Source organism: Gorilla gorilla, chromosome 16, assembly GCF_029281585.2.
Source record: "Gorilla gorilla gorilla isolate KB3781 chromosome 16, NHGRI_mGorGor1-v2.1_pri, whole genome shotgun sequence".
In the NCBI taxonomy this organism is placed as follows: domain Eukaryota; kingdom Metazoa; phylum Chordata; class Mammalia; order Primates; family Hominidae; genus Gorilla; species Gorilla gorilla.
The window spans coordinates 89,682,929-89,705,205 of record NC_073240.2 but is presented as its reverse complement, the minus strand read 5'-3'; the positions used below and the strand labels follow the sequence as shown (position 1 = coordinate 89,705,205).

At 46.8% G+C, this 22,277-nt stretch overlaps 2 protein-coding genes across 7 annotated transcripts in view; one reads left to right on the top strand and one right to left on the bottom strand.

Moving 5' to 3' along the window:
* The window catches only part of MRPL46 (mitochondrial ribosomal protein L46), a 53,081-nt gene that overhangs the window by 24,015 nt on the left and 6,789 nt on the right, over positions 1-22,277 (top strand). Inside the window, exon 1 of one of the 2 annotated variants that reach the window (XM_004056718.3) lies at positions 21,002-21,337. The exons of the other annotated variant lie outside the window; for it this stretch is intronic. Within the exon in view, the coding sequence (XP_004056766.2) occupies positions 21,002-21,337 (336 nt within the window). Of the gene's footprint in view, positions 1-21,001; positions 21,338-22,277 lie in introns of those variants that run through there. 2 annotated transcript variants of the gene reach the window in all.
* On the bottom strand, positions 7,703-20,886 carry MRPS11 (mitochondrial ribosomal protein S11). 5 transcript variants are annotated; one of them, XM_004056719.5, is made up of 6 exons: positions 20,706-20,886; positions 20,464-20,580; positions 15,766-15,864; positions 13,240-13,369; positions 11,423-11,488; positions 7,703-10,605 (listed from the first exon to the last, which is right to left on the bottom strand). In XM_004056719.5, the coding sequence occupies exons 1-6, from the start codon at positions 20,768-20,770 to the stop codon at positions 10,498-10,500; spliced, it is 585 nt and encodes a 194-aa protein (XP_004056767.1). In that variant the 5' UTR covers positions 20,771-20,886; the 3' UTR covers positions 7,703-10,497. The 5 variants fall into 5 exon arrangements, with proteins under 5 accessions (XP_004056767.1, XP_018866542.1, XP_030858074.1 ...); XM_019010997.4 differs by having other exon boundaries at positions 20,464-20,577; XM_031002214.3 differs by lacking the exons at positions 20,464-20,580; positions 20,706-20,886 and adding an exon at positions 19,344-19,480.

Here is a 22,277-nt window from a genome sequence, read left to right as displayed (position 1 = left end):
CGAGACCACCAGGATCCCCTGTGTGTCGTCTCCCAGATGCAGCCCGGCTGGCACAGCTGAGGGGGCTGGAGAGGGGTCCTTACAATGCACGGAAGCTCCCCCGCCCTTTCAGAGGGCTCAGGATCAGGCCCAGGCGAGTCCCATCCCTGAGCCGGGGCCCACACAGGCTCTGCTGGTGGCGCCCCTGCAGCCGCTTCTGTACTTCTCCCCTCTCCTCCACCCGGAAATGGCACCTTTGCCTCTGCCATGGATTGGATGTCCCCTCAAAACCCATGTTGAGATTTAATTGCCATTGTGACAGTATTAAGGGGTGGGGCCATTAAGAGGTGATTAGTTCATGGAATGGATTGTTAGAAAATCCAATTTGGCCTTTGCATTCTTTCTCTCTTTTTTTCTTATGCTCTCTCTCTCTCTCTCACATGCCCTTTATCTTTCTGTCTCATGCTCTCTCTCTCTCTCTCTCTCATATCCCCTTTCTTGCCCTTCTGCCTTCCTCCATGGGATGACACAGCACAAAGGCCCTCATGAGATTTGGTCCCTCAACCTTGAATTCACAGCCTTTAGAACTGTAAGAAATAAGTTACCCAGTCTGTGGTATTCCATTATAGCAGCACAAAAGGGACTAAGACAGCCTCCTAAACCTCCCTAGAATCTGCCCTGCCTGCAATCCTGCTTGTGGCTGTTTTCTGCCAGACTCATCTCTCACCTGGATCCCAGCCATTACCTCCTGTGGGTCTCCCTGACTCCAGGTGCCTTTAGTTCGTCCATCCAGCACCCCAGACCCCAGTCTGCTCTTTCTAAAACACACCTCTGACCATGGCACAGCCCTGTTAAAACCTTTCAGAGGCTCATGCTGCTTACAGCCTGCAGAGGGCCCTCCTGGTGCTCCAGTAGCATAGGGCCCTTCTGATGTTATGAGGCCACCAGATGCCTGGCTGTCCCTCCCTCTCTTATCCCACCTGCAGTCCACCCCAGCCTTGCCCATTTTCCTCTTCTATATCCACCATCCCCAACTTCTCTCCATCCCCACTGACTTCTCCAGCATTCTCTCCTACCTCTATTAGATTCCTGTGGCAGCTGTGACAAATGACCATACTCTGGGTGCCTAAAACCACAGACATTTGTTCTGTCACAGTTCTGGAGGCCAGAAGTCCCAAATCAGTATCATTGGGCCAAAATCAAGTTGGCAGCAGGGCTATGCTTCCTTCAGAGGCTCTAGGGAATGAAACCATCTCTACAGGGTTGATAAGAATTGCCCGCCCAGCTCTGAATAGAAATATAGTTAGAATTAAGCATTGATCAGGCTGCTCTTTGGCCCTCTTCTTTGTTGCTAAAAGTCATGTAGTGCTGGTTACTGAGCATTTGCATCCCCATCGTTTCTACAGATAGGATTTCTGACATTAGGATTCTGAGACTAAGAACTGACTGCATCCACGTTGTTCCTATAGACAGGATCTCTGACATTAGAATCATAGAGCTTTTGTGTAAGGATGGCTTAAGGTATTTTCCAGGCCATGAATTCCAGGAATGAGTTTGAAGACCCCCACACAGGAATGGGATCGGCATGAGAATTCAGCTGTTTCATCTCCTTGTCCCGTGACTTCACCCTGCACTCTTCCACCCATCAATGATCTCCACACTCCGGCCCACTCCAAAACTCTTAAAAACCCTAGCCCCACACTCACTGGGGAGATGGATTTAAGGTTTCCTCTTATCTCCTCATTCAGTGACCCTGTGATTAAACTCCTTTCTCTACTGCAACCTCGTGTTTCGGCATATTGACTTGCTGTGCACATCGGGCAATGAACCATCACAGTTTCAGGAAGAATCTGTTCTTGCCCCTTCCAGCTTCTGGTGGATTTTGGCATTTCTTGGCCTATGGCTGAATCTCTCCAGTCTCTGCCTCTGTGGTCACATGGCCTTTCCTCTTCTGTTTATGTAGTCAAATTTTCTGGCTCCATTTTATAAGAATACCTGTGACTCCATTTAGGATCCACTAGATCATCCAGGATAATCTCCCCATCTCAAGAGCACTCATATTTCTTTTTCTTTTTTTTAAGAGATGGGGGTCTTGCTATGTTGCCCAGGCTGGACTCAAAGTTCTGGGTGCAAGTGATTCTCCTGTCTTGGCCTCCTGAGCAGCTGGGACTACAAGCATGCACCACTGTGCCTGGCTTTCAAGATCTTTAATTTAAGGCTGGGCATGGTGACTCACACCTGTAATCCCAGTACTTTTGGAGGTCGAGGAAGGAGGATCCCTTGCATTCTACCCTTTGTTCATGCCATCTTCTTTGCTGCAACCTCCCCCTTTCACCCCTCATCACCCATAGTTGCCTCCTAACTCTTACTCTGATTTTGAGCTTGTGTCACCTCCTCTAGGAAGTGTTCCTTGATTCATCTTCTCATCACCACCATCACACACACAGACTCTAGGGCATGCGCTGTCTCACTCACTCACAGGTGTCCCCGTTCTGTGGTAGCACTCAGTGGTGTCACAATGGACTTTTTCTGAATTTGTCTCCCCAGCTAGCCTCCTAGGCTGCTCAGGCCAGTTACTAGGGCTTAGACATCCTGAATCTGAGTGTTGATAGATGCTTGAGGAAGGAGGGAGGGAAGAAAGACTCTTGAGGGATAGACTTACCAATCATTTGGCGTTTTCATTTCATTTTATTTTTGGCTGCAATTTTTTTTTTAAACGATCTGGCTTTATCTACAGTTGGATGAATTTAAGGAATTAGGAAGATGGGTGATTGGCTCCCACAGGACTTTTCTGATTAAAATTACGGGAAAAATATTTGAAAATAATTAATAATTATAACAGCAGCAACAAGATGGGCATGCATCTGCATTCACCACTGTGCTCCCCGCCAGGGCCCCACAGAATCAGCCAAGGCCCTTCGAGGATGGAAGCTGCCACCTTAGCAGTGTGAGGGTTGGGAGGGCAGGGAAGGAAAGGCAGGGCCAGCCTGGATGACACTCGCTGTGCCTGAGCAGAGTACACAGTTGCCTTACAAATCCCCCTGCCGGTCCTGTGAAGGCGGGAGTAGCTGAGGCTCAGAGAGATGCAGCCATTCCTCCAAGGTCACACAGTAGAGCTGAGATTCAAACTCTGGTCTTTGTGACTCCAAAGCCTAAGCTCTTCTCAGCCCAGCAGGCTAGAAGGAATGGGCAACTGAGCAGGGTGGCAGGTGGGGGGCGTCGGCAGGGAGCGGGCCTGGCCTAGAGTCTAGGGGAGAACTAATTGGATTCCCTGGGGCATAGCATCTGGCTTGTGTAGCATCCCTGAGGCTCTCCCTCAGAGCAGCTTAGCGAGTCAGGATCCAGGCTTTCTTCCCAGCCACGAAGGACCTGTAGGCTCCGTAGATGCTGGAGCTGCATCCCACTCAACCCCCTCATGGTCCTGAGGGAGAAACTGAGGTCTCGTGTTGGGGAGGGAGTGTGGCCTGACAGCCTGCATGCTGAGTCTGGGCTCAAGCTGGGTCTAGACAACAGGTGTCCTCCCAGCCAGGGCCCCCTGTGACACCATACTGCCCCTCAGTTGACATTTCTTTTTAGTTCAAGGGGATTACGCAAATCCTAGGCGGTTAAGCTGCCGCAGGGCACTATGGAAACAGATCGCCCTGCTCTCTCTGCCTCCTCCTCCCAGCCAAGCAATAATGACACCGAGGCTGACTTTTCTGGCAAGACTTGTTATGCTAATTTGGGAGCATGTGCACAGTTTTATTTGAACCTGGGTGGGCAGCAGAGAGAAGCCAGATTAATTACGAGAACAAATTTCAGAGCCAAATCAGATGTCTTCCCCCAAATACTGGACCAACAGTGGAGATGGGGAGTGTTACAGGGTCTGTGTGTGTCCAAATATATGCTAAAAAAATGTTATGTGCACATTTCAGCAGATAATTTATGTAATGCCTGACTGCAGCATCTATACATTTTTTTAAAAAGTTCATTTTTATTTTAATTGGTTCATTAATTAATATGAATAAGTAACATCAATATGGCACCTACTTCTAAAGGTGAAGAAGGTAAAGAGTTGAGTCTGCTTTCCACCTGCTACTCTGTCACCCAGTTTCCCTCCCTGGAGCTGAGCACACTGCCAGTTTGGGATATGTCTTTCCAGATACTCAATGCATACACAGACATGTATGTACACACCTTTTCTCCTTTTCTACAAAAATTAGCAACTACACTGTACACAACGTTCTGCCCCCACTCGTTTATTTTTCACTTAGCAAAGCATCTTGGTGTGTTTCAGGGCCAACATTCCATTATCTGGATGTACTGTATTGTAATTTAACTAGCCCCCTACTGATGGACATTTAGGTTCCAATCTTTTACAATACCTTCAAAAATATCTTTGCATACTTGGTACACATGGGAAAGAATATCTATAGCTTTGTGGTCCCATACTCACTGGTCACATGTGGCTATTTCAAAGTAAATTAATTCAAATTAAATAGAATTTAAAACGCAGTTCCTGGTCACATTTTAAGAGCCATGTGGGGCTAGTGGCTTCCATTCTGGCAGGGAAGATATAGGGCATTTCTGTTGTGCAAGGAGTTCTAGTGGACAGCGATGCTGTCTCTATGTGATACATTCCTAGAAGGGAATTATGAAGCCACAGGTCTTTGCATCTTGTGTTGACAGATATTGCCAAATATCCCTCTGAAGAGGCTCTAGGTATTTACCTTCCCCCAGTAAGAGCTGAGAGAGAGCACACACTTTGTTTCAGAACAATCGGTGTAGAATGTCGGAAAGAACACGAAACGTTCCCTGTGTACTGATTCCAAGGACATTTTGTTTCCATTGTTGGTGCCCACGTTGCTCACATCAGACACTGCTGTTCCCAATTTACAACGGGCATGCCTGTCCCTGGGGTCCCACACCGCTATCTCCCTCAGAGGGGAGATAGCCACCTGGCTGAGGTCTGCTTCTCCACAGCTCTAAGCCTCTTCTCGTCTCCTCTGCACACCCCGACTCTTGGTCCATCATGGTGCAGGGGAAACTGCTGATCCCATTTATTCTCCATCATCACGAGACAGACTTTACTAGAAAACTCAGCACTCTTGGCCCAACCTCTATTTCTTCACCTCCCACTGTCTCTGACCCTCTCTCCCTTTGGTGAATCATGACCTCCACGTGGCTAAACCTAAGGGGCACCTCATCTTGTAGAGTTCCTGTCAGACTTCTGGACAGCAACCTGCACTCCGACTAAGCCCTCTGTCCCGCCTCCTTCACAGTCTCTCTTCCTTGCATTTACAGTCTTGGCCATCTTCTCTTCCCTACTCTGTAGTTTTCCTGGTCTGTCTCATCCCACTATGGCGTTGATTGGCATCTCTACATTTGGGGAATGATGCTAAGGCATTTAGCTTCTATGTCCTTGATTACTAGTAAGATTAAACATCATTTCACAGCTTTTGAGCTTTTGAAATTCTTCTGTTATAAAGTCAGGGTGGAAGCAGAGTAGATGTTGGGTATTAGATATAGATTCCAATCCAGTTCCTGGCTCCTGAGGGGCTCTGGCCCCACACCTCCAGGCCCCCAGAGGCTCTTCTGATTCTCCATGCTCTGGGCATCTGCGTCCACAGCCGCTGCCTTCCCACCACGGTCCCTACACCTTCAGTCTACTGAGGAGAGACAGCCTCATCACCATCATTTCCCCAGCACTGTGCACGCCACCCCCTACCTCCCACCCAGTGGACAGGGATAGGCGTCAGCATGCTCCCCCCTCCTCAGCCCCTCCAGGGATATTGTTCCACCACCCCCACTTGACAGCCCTTCTCTTTTGAAGTGCATACGATCTATTACTTCTGCCTTCCTGAATTCTTGGTCTGCTTCCTACACTATGGGCCACTCCACTTTGTTTAGGGACTTTGAACCTCATAGACTTCTCTATCCTTTTCCCTGACATCCACTTCCAGGCTTCAGCATCAAGGTAAGTTTCTTTGTCCACATAATTACTTGACTTAAACCTCAGTGACTTGTATTTCGACTCTATTTTAGACACCCGTGTGCCTCACTTCCTCTCCTGTGAATGAGCTCTCTCTTGAATATCTAACTCTGAAATTCCTGTTGACTGCAGCTGTCTACACACCCCCCTCCTTTTGTCCATCCCATTTGTGGAGCATGCTCTTTAACCTTGGTGTGACTGCAAGTTTTTTTTTGTTTTTGTTTTTGTTTTTTTGTTGTTTTTTTTTTGAGACGGAGTTTCACTCTTGTTGCCCAGGCTGGAGTACACTGGCATGATCTCGGCTTACCGCAACCTCCACCTCCCGGGTTCAAGTGATTCTCCTGCCTCAGCCTCCCAAGTAGCTGGGATTACAGGCATGCGCCAACCACGATGGGCTAATTTTTTGTATTTTTAGTAGAGATGGGGTTTCTCCATGTTGGTCAGGCTGGTCTCGAACTCCTGACCTCAGGTGATCCGCCTGCCTCGGCCTCCCAAAGTGTTGGGATTACAGGTGTGAGCCACTGCACCTGCCCTGATTGCAAGTTTTATGACCCCTTCCTTTCCCTTGAATCCTCTGGTAAGCTATTCTCTCCATCCAGTCTCCCTATCCAGTCCGAACCGTGTGACCCACCGTGTCAACTCAGTGGGAACCAGGAACCTGATGACCTCTCACCCCTCAGCCTTGCATGCTGTTTTGAGCTCCTGAGGATGCTCATTCGCCCATGGTTCCTCTTGCATGCCTTCTCCTCCACAAAGACTTCCCTTCCGGCCCTGAAGCTGAGGGGATGGGTCTTTCACTCCAACGCCAATATCATTTGTGCCTCTTTTATGGAATTCCATTCTAACTCAGCCACATACCTGTCCTGCCTCCTCAGAGCGTGAACTCGAGTAGGGACAGCTCCAGCCCTGTTCCCCCAGTGCCTGGCCTCCATGTTTGTGGACTAGCCCATGTTGGCTTAATTTGGTGAATGGATAATTTCTGCTTTGGCAAGTGACAGCTTCATCACCTTAGGCTGATAGTACCCAGGTTTCAAAAGCAATGTTGTCTTTCCAGAATAGGAGAAAAATGAGTAGAGAAAAAGAATAAAGTCCAGCAGGAAGGTATATATGCATTTTTTTTTTTTTTAAAGAGACATGTCAGAGCCAGGTTACAGGCAAATAGAGTTGGTAAATTCTTTCTCCCAAGGTGCCAGTGAAATTCTGCTAGCATTCAGGGACTCTAGTGGTAAACAGGCTTATTTTGGCAGTGACCGTACATCTCGGTGTCAGGTGATAGCCTTGGCAGAAAGATGTGAAAACGTCGCGTCTATGCTGAAAGGAAAGAAATTGCATCTGTTTTTTTGCTAGTGTAGGAGGATAGGCTTTCCTTATGTAGCCAGTCCTGCGCAGCCAGCCTTAGAAGCAAAACTGCAGATGCATCCGTAGAAATAATCTGAGGCTCTGCTGCCAGAAGACAACAAAGTGTGTCACACAAGCTGATGCCAACACCCTGCTTGTGCAAATACTTGGGACCCACATGCTGGGCTTGAATCTTTCCGCCTGTGGGAAGTGCAGGCACACATTCCACCTGCTTCCTCAGGAAGGAGAGACCTGCTGTTTGAGACGGGCTGTGGCAGCAGGGACAGGGCAGTCCAGCATTTTAGGTAAATAATCACTGCCTAGATTGGTCAGCCTTCGGTGAAGGTGCCTTGGTCTCTCATGGGGGTGGGAAGGTCAGTCTTTGAGAGGCCAAGACAAATGATTAAGAGACAGTACAGTTTAAGACAGCACCAGCTTTATTGGCCACTCAGCCTGGAAACAACACTGTGCACCGAGAGCTCACGATAAAGCAACATGCATTTTCCAGTGCACAGTCAACAAGGCGGCCTCCCCAAAACTAGCTCCAGGGGTTGCGCCAGACATCCATTTCCGGCAACAAGACCATTGATCCTTAAGGGTCCTCTGTCCTGTCTGCGCATGTAGGCTCTGCTGGGCAGGATCTTCCTTTCCAAAGTCCTCTTGTGAGTAAAATAACATTTTAAAAACTATGGTGTGTGGATCAGGCGCAGTGGCTCACGCCTGTTATCCCAGCACTTTGGGAGGCTGAGGGGGGGGACTGCTTGAGACCAGGAGTTCAAGACCAGCCTGGGCGACATGGTGAGACCACATCTCTACAAAAAATACAAAAATTATCCGTGTGTGGTGGCATGCGCCTGTAGTCCCAGATGCTCACAGGAGGCTGAAGCTGGAGGATCACTTGAGCCCAGGAGTTTGAGGCTGCAGTGAGCCATGGTCGTACCACTGCAATCCAGCCTGGGTGACAACCAGACTCAAAAACCAAAACCAAAATAAAAACCTATGGTGTATGGAGGACTTATAGGAGCCACAGAAGCCTCCTGTGTTTGCTATCCTCTACGTGTCCCTCCAGATCCACTCTGCAGCCTGGGAGGCTGAGCCTCCAAGTACCACAACACTGAGTTCCCTTCCTTTTTGCTTCCTTTTGGGATCAGCCAAGGGGGACCCCAGCAAGGGACTACAGGCCGGGAACAGCCAGGCATTTCTTCCCTCTCCCTCACGCCATGGTTTTGGCAGAGCTGCACTCTGCTGCTGTGGCAGCTCCTGCCAGGTTCTAGGAACTGTTCTTCCCTGCCTCTTCTAGCCTAGGGTGGCAGCTGCTTTGTAGTCCACCTTCTTCATTTCCTTAATCTTACCCACGCCTCTGCAAAGAGCTTTCATTGAGCTTTTCTCTTAAACCTTGTGAGCTGTTTCCTGCTCAGACCCTGATTGAACTGTCTGATGGCTACGGGCCCTCTGTCCACCAAACCATATCAAATCGCAAAGTGCAATTTTCAAGTGCACCATGTTTTAATGCATTGTGTTTATATGTAGTTTTGCGGTGAAACAGTCTAATTCCTTCCGACGGTGGCTTTGATCCAAGAAGCCTCCGGTTGGGCTTCTTTGGTCACTGTCACAAGATGGCCTTCATAGGACCTGCTAAGGACTAAAGAGAAGGCAGTAGGGAGGCATTTTTCCTCTAAATTCATGTCTTGGTTCATGATCTTCCTCCTTTCTTTGTCCTAACACAGCCTCTTGCCTATTTAAGGGGGTATCTGTGTCTTTTCCTATACTGAGTTCAGGCAGATCACAGTACTTAGCTGGCTGGACACAGAAGTAAAACTCCACAGTGCCTTCCCCTTCTGGTCAGCAGCCCTTCCTGCACTCATCTGGGAGGAACAGTGCTTTTGTGTACTTGACCACTCCTTCTCAGCTTCTGGCGATACTCTCACCCTTAGTCTTTGCCTGTGGAAGAGGGGACTCTCTGGTCGTGTCTCTAGAGCCCCCACCTTTGGCCTCTGTGCCGTATCCAGGAACCCTAGAGCCCCAACAGAGGAGCAGTCAGTCCTGCCTGGGGGTCCTGAGTTGTGCTCCACTGCCGGCACTACCCAGGTTCCTTATCAACTTGCTTTCTGCACTTCTAGATTTGGGCTCTACTCAAGGCCATCCTGCCATCCGCCCTATTTTCTAGAGAATCATCAGGTTTTTTAATTTTTTAAATTTTTATTTATATTTATTTATTTATTTGAGACAGTCTCGCTGTCACCTGGGCTGGAGTGCAGTAGGATCTCAGCTCACTGCAGCCTCCGCCTCCTGGGTTCAAGCGATTTTCATGCCTCAGCCTCCAGAGTAGCTGGGATTACAGGCGCACACCACCATGCCTGGTTAATTTTTGTATTTTTAGTAGAGAGGGGGTTTCACCATGTTGCCCAGGCTGGTCTCTAACTGGACTCGAGTGATCTACCCGCCTTGGCCTCCCAAAGTGCCAGGGTTACAGGTGTGAGCCACCGTGCCTGGCCAAGAATCATGTTTTGTACAACTCTACCCTCCCCGCTTTTAGTGCTGGGACTGCTGAAGCCCATGGAGTGTAAACGATTACTGCCACTTTAGTGTGGGGAGTTTGACTGTCCACTTGTAGAAAATCCTGTGTTTAGGGCTAACTTTAAACATGCCCATAATGGCGAAATCCATCAGAATCCAGAGGTAGGTGGCAAAAAGCTCCCAGTTTGGGGCCAAATTATAAGTCATTAATAAGAAAAGTTACTAGGATTAGCTCTAGAAATCTTGGGTAAGGGCCTAGAAAAGAAATATCTGAAACCAAAAGTGTCTGGTAAATAGCAACTCACATTTATATTTTACTTTCCTCTGAGGTCTCAGCTCATTTCACACTCTCTTTTTCAGGAGGAAGTAGGAATTATGTAACTCTGAAAGCAAAAATCTCAAAATTATGACAGATGGTACAGATATTTATTTTCTCAGAGCAGAGGTTGGGCCTAGGCCACGGCTGCCCCTGTAGCTCCCCTCTTGTAAGAGACGCAAAGCTTACTTCTGGGGCACACCCATCTCCAGCTGGAGGTGCAAGCAAAGGCCACTGTGTAAGGAGGCAAAACTCTCCCTTACTGCCTGAAGGATCTCCAACAAGCATATTCTGGAGAGCTCTGACAGGGAGCATTTTACAAGGTCCCACTGGAGCTGAGGCTTGAGGTCAGGTCCAAGTGCAGGCTTCCTTCCCATCACAGCTTCCGAGCCTTCCTGGGGCGGCAGCCGTTGTGTGGGATTGGGGTGTTGTCTGTGATTGAGATCACTTCCAGGCCGCCCATGATCAGTCCGTGCATGGCAGACTGGAAGGAACAGAAGGAAAAGTAGAATGACATGGTCCCAGAAATGATGATCCAGTGTCTCCAGGCAGGGTTTGGAGAGGGACAGGGTGGCATAGAGAAGGGAAGGGAGGGGTGAGATGCTCACTGGCTTTGATACCTATAATCCCAATCCTATTCTACTCTCACAAAGGTCTCCACCCAAACCCTTTAACCAGGTTTTCACACTGTTCCCCTCTCAAATTGTACCCACCACTTTCCACTTTGCACTTTACAATCTGCGAACAAAGACTTCTTGTAGACCTTGGCACACCTTGGGTATCATACTTCTGCAGCTTACTCAGGCAGTTTTCTCTGCCTGCAATGTCCCCCACCACCTGCTGTGCCTCCACCTCCCTGATACCTCATTATTCCTGCAAAGTCAGAGAGATGTCACCTCTTTGAGGAAGCTAAAGATTATCTGTGCTAATGATCATCAGGAAAGATTATCCCTGCTAGGTTCGGGATCCCCTGATGGGCTCCCAGCACTCTGGGCACATGCTTTACCACTGCGCTCACCAGTCTGTCCTAAGGGATTTGTTTGTGACAGCTCCCCCAGGAACCACCTTCCCATTCCCAGTGCGTGGCACACAGCAGGCACTCAGTGTCTGATGAATTACACTAAGTGATCTAGGCTTGCTCTGAGGGGCTTAGTCAATTATAGAAACAACTGACGGGAACTTCAAGCAAACATGGAAATCCACTAAAAGGTGTTTTCTACTCTCCCTGTACTCTGCTCTCAAGCCCCAAATTCTCTCACTTACTAGGAGGCAAGTACACTATGGAAATAACTGTAACTTACCAAGCGTCCTGGCCCCAGGCCTTTCACCACAACTCGGATGTGGATCACGCCCTTTTGTTTAGCTCTCTGGAGAGAAGCAATGAGTGGTTAGTGCCCCGGGGAGAGAACTACTGCATCCAAATCTCTTGCTACTGCCTCCTAGAGCAAGGGGTGTGTGAGCTCAGGGAAAGGGCAACCAGAGAAGTAAACAGGGAGGCAAAGGGCAGATGGCTATAGTGGAGGACAGGCGCCAGCAGAGATCACAGAATTTGGCAGGTTGCAGAATTCACGTGACTGTGATCTGTTTAGCCTAGGACAGCACCGCCACCTAATGGAAATTTCTAAATATTGCTCAGGTTTTTCTCAGGTGGGCAAATGCAGAATTTCAGACCATGAGGCGCCACCCTAGGCTTCAAGGCTGAACCTAAATACCCACTTTACAAGTATTATCATTTAAAATCTCTAAGCAGTTAGAGTTAAAATTTTCTTTCTTGATAATAAAGGCAGTTCATTATAAAAATGGGAAAATATACAGAAACCATTCATGACTCACCATGCAGAAGCCACTGTGAACAGTGACATACTTCTTTTCATAGTGTATGATCTGTCCATGGTTGGGCATTTACAGCATTTTGATTTCTGATGATAGTACATGCAATCAATATTTTGGGGTGCCTTCTCTTGTTTGAAGGTCAAGCTTTTCCTTCAGGAAATACATCTGGTTTGGCAGAGTCTGAACATTTGTAAGGCCTGTACTATAGTGGAAATTGTGCAGGCTTTGGTCCCAGACCAATCTGGGTTCCGATCAGTGAACTGAATCGGTGCATGGCTCTGGGCAACTCACACACTCTGAATCTCAATTGGCTTATGAAAATGTGGATAATACTGAGGGTCTCTGAAGATTCAAGATAATGAATGTAAAGTGTCTGGCACATGTAGATGCTCAATAACTATACCAATAGCAGCACCTTGCCAATTTGCTTCTTAAAAGGGTCTACGACAGTTCACACTGGAACTGGTATTGCTATTGCATGAGTCCCCACGATACTATGTACTCTCCAAATAGACTACCATACCTCTCCCAACCCCAAACCACTGGTCTTTATTTTTATTTTTTTTCTTGAGATGGAGTCTCGCTCTGTCACCAGGCTGGAGTGCAGTGGTGTGATCTCGAGTCACTGCAACCTCCGCCTCCCGGGTTCAAGTGATTCTCCTGCCTCAGCCTCCCGAGTACCTGGAACTACAGGCGCGCACCACCATGCCCAGCTAATTTTTCTATTTTTAGTAGAGATGGGGTTTCACCATGTTGGCCAGGATGGTCTCGATCTCTTACGCCTGCCTTGGCCTCCCAAAGTGCTGGGATTACAACTGTGAGCCATCGCGCCTGGCCTATTTTTAATTTATTTTGGAGACAGGGTCTCTCTCTGTTGCCCAGGCTTTAGTGCAGTGGTGAGATCATAGTTCACTGCAGCCTCAAACTCTTGGGCTCAAGCCATCCAGCCTCAGCCTCCCAAATAGCTGGAACTACAGGCAGGTGCCACCACACCTGGCGAACGGTTTTTAAATTGAGGGGTCTTTGGTTCTCAAGCCTTTGGTATCTTGGCTCTTACATCCTAGAATGAACCAACAAGGGCTTCACCTCTAATGAAGCTGAGAGAAAGAAAAAAGAGGAGCCTTTCACTAAACCTTTTCAAACCAATGCTCCAATCAGGGCATCAAAGCTGCCATGACAAACCCTTGCTTCTGAATGGGTAGTGTAATGAGGATTCTCCACTCAGTGATGAGCCATGCAGAAAGCAAACACACACTAGAGGGAAGCAGAAGGAACACACACTTACCGCCGCTGCGGCTATGCCTGCTGTCTGTGCTGCGATGCCTGTGCCCTTCTTGGCATTCCGAAATCCCTCTGTGCCACAGGAAGCAAAGGCAAGGGGCTCATTACTAGCAGAGACTACCTGGATCTGTGTGCTGAGAAAAGTAGAAGAAGCACATAGGATACAACTCTTCTTCAGGGAAATAAGAGAGAGCTAATTTATGCCCCTAGAAGCCTGGATGAGAAAGAAAAAGGAATTCAGTTGCTTCTACTTTGAGCTTCTCAGATGAACATGTTTTGAACTCCTACAGCAAGTATCAGGAAAGGTCAGAATTCTCCCCTAAACCTGACTGAAAACTGGTAAGTCACATAATTTAAAGAGCACTCCATAATCTGAGAGTAGTTAGTTAAGTATCACCCGGAAAATGACTGTATTGGGGAAAGTTTTAAATATACACAAAAATGAAGAGAATAACATAAGAAATCTGATGGACTCATCAACGAGCTTCAACAATTATCAACTCGTATCCAATTCAGTTTCATCTATAAACCTTGTTCCCACCCCACTCCCCTCACCAATGGATTATTTTGAAGCAAATCCCAGACCTATCATTTTGTCTATAAATATTTCAGTACATAGCTCTAAAAGAAGGACTCTTAAAAAAATATTAGCAATATTACCATATTGGATACTTTTTTTTTTTCTTTTTTTTTTGAGATGGAGTTTTGCTCTTGTTGCCCAGGCTGGAGTGCGATGGCACGATCTTGGCTCACAGTAACCTCCGCCTCCCGGGTTCAAGCGATTCTTCCGCCTCAGCCTTCAGAGTAGCTGGGATTACAGGCATGCACCACCATGCCTGGCTAATTTTGTATTTTTAGTAGAGACGGGGTTTCTCCATGTTGGGCAGGCCGGTCTTGAACTCCCGACCTCAGGTGATCTGCCCGCCTTGGCCTCCCAAAGTGTTGGGATTACAGGCATGAGCCACCTCGCCCGGCCTCATATTGGATACTTTTGATGCTTATGACACTACATTCCATGATCAAAAATTATTTTAAACAAGTAAAACTTTTCTCTTTTTTTCTTTTTTCTTTTTTTGTGAGACAGGGTCTCACTCTGTTGCCCAGGCTGGAAGTGCAGTGGCACAATCATAGCTCACTGCAGCCTCCAACTCCTGGGCTCAAGCCATCCTCCCACCTCAGCCTCCCAAGTAGCTGGGACTACAGGTGCATGCCACCACGCCTGGCTAATTTTTGTATTTTTGTAGAGACTGGGTCTCACTATGTTGCTCAGGCTGGTCTTAAATTCCTGGCCTCAAGTGATCCTCCCAAAGTGCTGGGATTATAGGTGTGAGCCACTGCATCCACCCACAACTTTTTCTTAATCATCTCTAGTAAGTTAACTTATTCATACAATTAAGAATGCCTTAAGAAATCCTCAGATATGCTTTTGATTTCCCCTTTAGTCATCATCATCCTATTTCTGGTCTGGAGAGCTCTGAGAGCTCACAGAAGGAGGCAGGAGAAGTGACTGAAGGGGAGGCCTGCTGGAGTCAGCCCCGGGCTTGGGCCATCCACTTGTTATCCTGGCTATGGCTCTGACATTCCCCCTACCAGAGTTTCTAGGGTTTTCCATATTGAATAGATGCATAATTGCTTGTCTCTGTGACAGCCTGAACAGTGCTGTATAGAGTAGACCACAGACACTTAAATGCAGTTAGCCTATGTCCTTATTAGTCTGAGGGGAAGAAAAAGAAATCCAATTGCTGTCACTTTACATTTATCTGACAAATGCTGAAATGAATCCTACAGCATTTCATCTGTGCCACACAATTTAGCCCATGACTGTAGTCTCTTGTGCTGGTCTCTAAATTGCTGGGTGGGTTGGCTGTGACCAAATACTGATCTCATTTCCAAGTGGGGGCCAACCTGCAAAGTTGTCACTAATACCAGCAATGCTTCTGTTGGCAGCATATGTTTGGGAATTCCCTTGGCACTGTCCCCGCCTGTAAGCCACACAAGAACACTAGTCTTGTCACTTTAAACTCACCATCCACATTTAGCTCCACAAGGTGGAGGCCAGTGCACAGTGGCCCAGAGTGGTGAGTACTTTAGAGGGACAATATCTATTTAGAGGTCTAGATTCTGGTTAGTGTATTAATAAATCATATTAATATCTTGAATCATATCTTTTAATTTATATATCATCCATTCCCTATCAGCAACACTTAATAAACACCTTCATGGTGGGACCATATGCCCCTCATACACTCCTTCCAACTCTTGAGCAAAACCACGAAACACTATTCTCAAGGAAAGCAAAGAATTCTTATAACTAGGATATGCCCACCCTATTTCACATTTTTATGAAACTTGTGTAAGATGGCAGGTGGTTCCTCAAGTGAGGAGGAAGACGGTGCCCTACATTAGCGCCATCATGCAGCACTTAGCACCCTCACTTCTACCCCGGGGTATTCAGGGCCAAGCCTGACTTTCCCTGTGAAGTGGAAAGAATCTCACGCTAGACCTGCCCAGTGTTTCCCTTCCCACTTACTTGTTGTGGGATGCTTTAATGTGTGCGATTGGGATCTCCTCAAATTTCTTTCCTGCCCACCTCAGAGAGCTCTCCTCTCCTGGAATGGGAGGGTAAATGCTGCAATTAGAAGAAAGATTTTATTTAAAATTGTCTCGACTTTTTAAAAATCAAAGAAATACAACACATGGTTAAAAAATAACAGCTCTGTGCCCCCTGCTGCTTCTGAAGTGGCTGCCCCCACCATTCCTTTTCAGTCCTTCTGGTGCCACCACTGCATGTGTGACTGCTGTGCTTATGATGCTGTTTCTTGACTTGTTGACTTCAGACACATCTGGGGACTTTCCGCTATGAGAAGGGATTTTCATGCATACTCCCCATCTTCCTTGTCCCTGCAGGTATACCCGTGTTCATTATTTTCAGATCCTTTGTAGGTTCCTCTTCCCACAATTTAAAAAATACAGTCAAACCTCTGTTACTTATTTCATCAACCATAGACAATATCTGGACTCTACATTGCAAAAAATGAGACAAAAATAATACTCATATCATTACCATTAAAAAAAAATCCAGAATCCCCTAGAATAAAGGACAGCAAACTTTTTCTGTAAAGGGCCAGATAGTAAATATATTGGGCTTTGCGGGCCAACAGGTCTCTGTCCCAATTACTAAACTCTTCCACTATATGCCAAAAACAGGTACAGACAACAGTAAATTAATAGGATGTGTTCCAAGAAAACTTTACTTACAAAAACAGGCAATTGGCCAGATTTGCCCAGTCGACCATAGTTTGCCAACCTCTACCCTAGACCAGTGGTTTTCAATGCAGGCTGAACATCAGTCAGCTGTGAAGCATACAGATGTTTAAGCTTCACCCTGGACTTCTGGATGGGGTATGGAAATCAATGTTTCAAATGTCCCAATAGAATCAGATGTGAACACATTGTGTTGCGTTCAAGATCTTCCACTGTCTTAGTCCAAGCTGTCTTCTGGCTCTTTCTAGCTAAGTTGTCATCTAACTTATCATCTCTAATAAGTTAACTTATTAATACAATTAAGAATGCCTTAAGAAATCCTTAAGGAAAATAAGGATTTTTATTTTCAGATGGTGAAAATTAGGTACCAATAGGGAAATAGGGTTAGCAAGAGAAGTCAAGCCTTGGACCTAGTAGATCTGTCTCAGTCTAGAGCTTTGCTCACCAAGCTGTGCTTTTTAAAATTTGAACACAATCATCCTTCAGCAATGGAGCTGGAAATAAACTTGCTGTTCCTCTAGGCCTACACACACAAATCAGATTCATGTTTGTACCCACCACAGCCACTTGAAATACAATAGATTCCATTTTAGAAATTATATTATAATCTAAGGACTACTCTCGCCCCAGTCCTACCTGCTTTTCTAGAGGTATTTTAAAAGGCAAAACAAAAACACATTGGTATTCAAAGTTTACAACTATATTCTTTCCTGTGGGTTTGACCTTAGAAGTTATTAGAACTGCCTCGCAATAGTACAGCACATACCCTGTTCAATTATCCTTCCATTCTCCCAGATGACTCTTTTATAGCTTCTTTTGTCTCCTCTAACCTCCAACTCCCTGCTTCCTCATTGCTGAGCGGATGACCTCCACAGGGGAATAGAAGCAATCAGACTTTCTCCCAGCTCCCACTACTGAACATCTGTGCCCACAGCCTTTGTGCTCTCTCCTGTTACAGTGCTCCACTTGTGTATTAGCCCCTGAAGGACACTGTTCCCGCAATGTTCCCACTCCAGTATCACTTGTTTTTTCCCCTCTATACTGCACTGCTCCCAATGGCAAAACATATTGTTATGTTCCAAACTGAAAAAATAACAGAACAACCCTCGAAAACCTCTTGAACCCACCTCCTGGGAGCTATTGTCCATTTCTCTATTCCCTTATAGCAGAGCCCTCTTAAGGAACTTTAAGGTACTGACTATACTTGCTGTTTCTTCCTATCCTCTTCTTCTATTCTCCTTGAACCCATTTCAATCAGATATTAGCCTCTACCACTCCACCAAAAATGCTTTAATCCAACTAACTCCACATTACTAAATATAATAGGCAATTCTGTTATTGATCTAGCAACCTATCACATCAGCAGCATTTGACACAGCTGATCTCCCCACCTTGAGCCAAATTAAAAAACAAATGCTCTCTCCTGGTTTTCCTATTACCTCTCTGGAAGTTCCTTGTCTCTTCTGATGGTTCTTCCTAGTCTCCCAAATCTCTAAATGTGAAAGCGCCCCAGGGTTCAGTCCTTGGACCTCTTCTCTTCATCTACATTTATGGTATTAATGATTTTGTCATCTCATGGTTTTAAATATCATCTCTATGATGTCTCCCAACTGTATATCTCTAGCTAAAGTCTGAAGTCTGACTCTTGAACTCCATTTCTTTTTTTTTTTTTTTTGTTTTTTTGAGATGGAGTCTCGTCCAGGCTGGACTGCAGTGGCACGATCTTGGCTCACTGCAACCTCCGCCACCGGGGTTCAAGTGATTCTCCTGCCTCAGCGTCCTGGGTAGCTGGGATTATAGACCCGCGCCACCACACCTGGCTGATTTTTGTATTTTTAGTAGAGATGGGGTTTCACCATGTTGGTCAGGCTGGTCTAAAATGTCTGACCTGGTGATCCACCTGCCTCGGCCTCCCAAAGTGCTGGGATTACAGGTGTGAGCCACCGCGCCCGGCCCTTGAGCTCCATTTCTAATGGTCTACATTGTATCTCCACTTGAATGTTTATTAAGAATCTCAACCTTAACAACTCCCATCCAAACTCCTGCAGTCTTCCCCATCTTAATCAATGACAACTCCGTCTTTCCAGTTGTTTAGGCCAAAAAAATTTGGGGTCTTCCTTCGCTCCTTTTTCTCACACTGTATATTAACAAATCCTGCTTGTTCTACCTTCAAAATATGTCAGACCATTTATAATACCTCCATGGCAATAACCATGGTCCAAGCCACCATTGTTTCTTGTGTGGATTATTTCAATAGTCTTCTAACTGCTTAGAGGACTTTTCCCAGCTTCCATTCTTGTTCTCCTATGGTTTAATATCAACACAGCAGCCAAAGAGCTTACAAGATCTTGTCAGCAAGATCATGTCAACCCTTTATTCAGCAATTTCCATTGGCCTCCCATTTCATTCACAGTAAAAGCTGAAGTCCTCACAACGGCCTACAAAGTCCTACAGAACGTGACTATGCAGGCCTGCTTGACCCCCACTTCCCCTTTCCAACTGTTATACTCCTATATTTTACTTGTTTTCTATTTACTGTCTTCTACCCACTGGAATTTAAGTTCTATGAGGGCAGGGCTTTTTGTCTGTTTGGTCAGGGATACATCCCCAACACTCTGAACAGTGCCTGGCATTATTGAAGAAATGACTACAACAGAATCTTGGTTTAGATGCTTTCAGCAGCTCCTCACTGCCTTCAGTGGGGACAGTGTAAAAGCTCCAGTGTGACAGACAAGACCCCTGGCATTCTGATTCCTTCTTGTCTTGTTGGCCTCATCTGCCATCACATACACGCCTGAACACACCATGTTTTTTCATACCACATGCCTTTACACAGATGGTTACCTTTGTCTCCAATGACCCACTTCAACTTGTCCAGATGAACTCCCATTCACTTCTGAGCTCCATGTTCTTTTCTCCATGGTCTTGCCTGATTTCCTCAGGAATGAGACACTTATTCTTTTTTTTTTTTTTTTCTTTGAGACAGAGTCTCAATCTGTCACTCAGGCTGGAGTACAGTGGCGTGATCTTGGCTCACTGCAACCTCTGCTCCCTGGGTTCATGCGATTCTTCCACTTCAGCCTCCTAAGTGGCTGGGATTACAGGTGCCAGCCATCACGCCTGGCTAGTTTTTGTGCTTTTAGTGGAGACGGGGTTTCGCCATGTTGGCCAGGCTGGCCTCCATCTCCTGACCTCAAGTAATTCGCCCACCTCGGCCGCCTAAAGTGCTGGGATTAAAGGCGTGAGCTACTGCACCCGGCCAGGAGCTAGACACTTATGATTTCATACTTCCAACCAATGCTTACCTCCATTATACTATTGAGCAGATTATGGTTAAAATGTTTGCATGTTTGTTTTCCCTCAAAGACTGTGAACTACTTGTGGGGAGGAATGATCTTTTGTATCTGTATTCATGGCACCTAGCATGGTGTCTCACTCATAGTAGATTCTTGGTAAATGTTTGTTAAATGGATGTGAAGTTAAGTGGATGTGTATACAGCATACAGAGGTGGTGGCACTGGCGGGAAGCAAGATGCCAGTTCCTAGGGCTGAGCACAAAACCCACCCTGGACCACCTGTAAGACGTGCAGGAACATCTGTTCCATCGCTAGCGCCCTCCACCTCCCCATTTTGTTTTGGAGGCAGGGAAGGTTGTTGGTCTGAAAAGATCTCCATCTCAGAAGAAAAGAACGCTGATACATGTTATGGATATCTCACATTCACTCATTGATTTAACGAATGTTCACTGAACATTTACTCTGTACCACGGCTCATCTAATTCTCACAACCTCTCTCAGCATTATCCGCATTTTTAGATGAGAAGGCTGAGGCTCAGATTTATTTGCATAAGGTCTCACGGATAGCAAGTGACATAGCTGAAAATTCACTGGTTCTGACTCTGGAGGGTGTCGGGCAAGAGTCAGGGGTTGCGGGTCTCCAGAGGGCTGGTCCAAGTGGGGCTCACCTGAACTTGGTGTGGCTGGGAGCCGCGTTCTGTTCAACTTTCTGCTTGGCCGCAGCGTCTTGGAGCTGTCGAGCGCCTGTGCAGATGGTCCCGGCCGGCGTCCTCGCCACGACCCTGCTGGGAAGAAAAGCTCGGTGAGGGCCACGGCCTAACGGTCACTGGGGCCCGGGTGGCTCAAGGGACACGAGTAGGAGCATAGTCCTGGAGGTGGCGGTGGGCTCGAGGGGGCAGTCATTTGTTACCCGGCTGTCTGGGGCCAAGTCCAGGACCGCAGGAACCACGACCCCGCGTTTCTCACAGCCTGCATGACTTGAATTGACCCCAGTCAGTTTCCGTCTGCAGCGTCAGTCACAGCTGCGCCGGCGCCGGTACCATGAGTGCCTGTCGGGGAGGGGACAGAAGGGAAAGTCATCTACTCTTCATTAGGTCCACTGAATATTTTTATTTCCATTTAAATGCTCAATAAGACTTTCACTGCCGTTCAACAGGGGATTCTTTCACTTTTTTAATGTTCTGAGATGTTGGGTCACCCCTCCATATGCGAATGGTTCGTTCTAGCAGTTCCGGGACTAAGCTCTCCCCTAGTTTGCCGCTCCCGCGGCTGAGGGATTCCTGGGAGCCGCGGTGCATTGTGGGAGGACGAAAGATGGCGGCGCCCGTAAGGCGGACGTTGTTAGGGGTGACTGGGCGCTGGCGAAGGTTCGAGAGGCTCTGGGCCGGTAGTCTAAGCTCTCGCAGCCTGGCTCTTGCAGCCGCACCCTCAAGCAACGGATCCCCATGGCGCTTGTTGGGCGCGTTGTGCTTGCAGCGGCCACCTGTAGTCTCCAAGCCGTTGACCCCATTGCAGGAAGAGATGGCGTCTCTACTGCAGCAGGTGGGACTAAGATGCAGGGTTCAGAGTGACGTTTATTCTGCGTGACTTTGAGCGAGTAATTTCACCTCTCTGAACTTAAGTATACGGTACTTATCCACAGAATGGTACCTACTTTCCTGACTTGGTTTGATACATAGATGTTCAACAAAAAGTGGTTTCTTTTCATTGGCCGTGTTTGTTGTCACCTTAGACAACTCTTTGGAGATACTCTACTTCTTGTTCATGCAACACAGTAGGGATCCTGTGGTGAACAAGAATCGGTCCCTGTCACTAGGAGCTTACAAGTCTGGAGGGAGAAAGTCTTTGTGATGTGATGAATGTTAAGAAGGAAATACAAGAGGCGGTGGGCACATCTGTCAGATGCCTATGATAAACCTACTCTGTTTTACCTCATGGGGCTATCTGTGTGAGGGGCAAGTGAGGAAGCATGGGCAAAAACAGTATAGTGGCTGTGAGGGTGTGAAGTCGCTACAGAAAGTGTTTGAAGGGTGATATGTTTCCTCAGAATCCGAGATGTTTTTGTCTTGGTCTATTGAGAACTATAAACTTCTCTTCTGTGCTTTTTGCTTGATTTATTCATTTACTTGCTCGCTTGACAAATATTTGTTACTCAACCTACAGATGTTCATTGTGCCCATACTATGCATCAGAGAGTATGTTAAGTGATAGAGATGCTGTAATGAATAAGGCAGAAGTAGCTCTGGTTCTCAGAGTACTTCAGTCTAGTTGAGTGAGGGGATCAGTCAGTAACCAAATAATCATACAACTAAATGCAGACCCTGATAAGTGTTGTTAAGGAAAACACAAGGCACTATAAGAGTGTTTAACAAATACATCACATTTTGATTTTATGGTGAGTGTCAAGGAATGTCTCAGACTTTCTGAATACAGGTTTTTCTCTTTATGAGAAATGTCTCTCTGAGACAGTCATATTTAAATT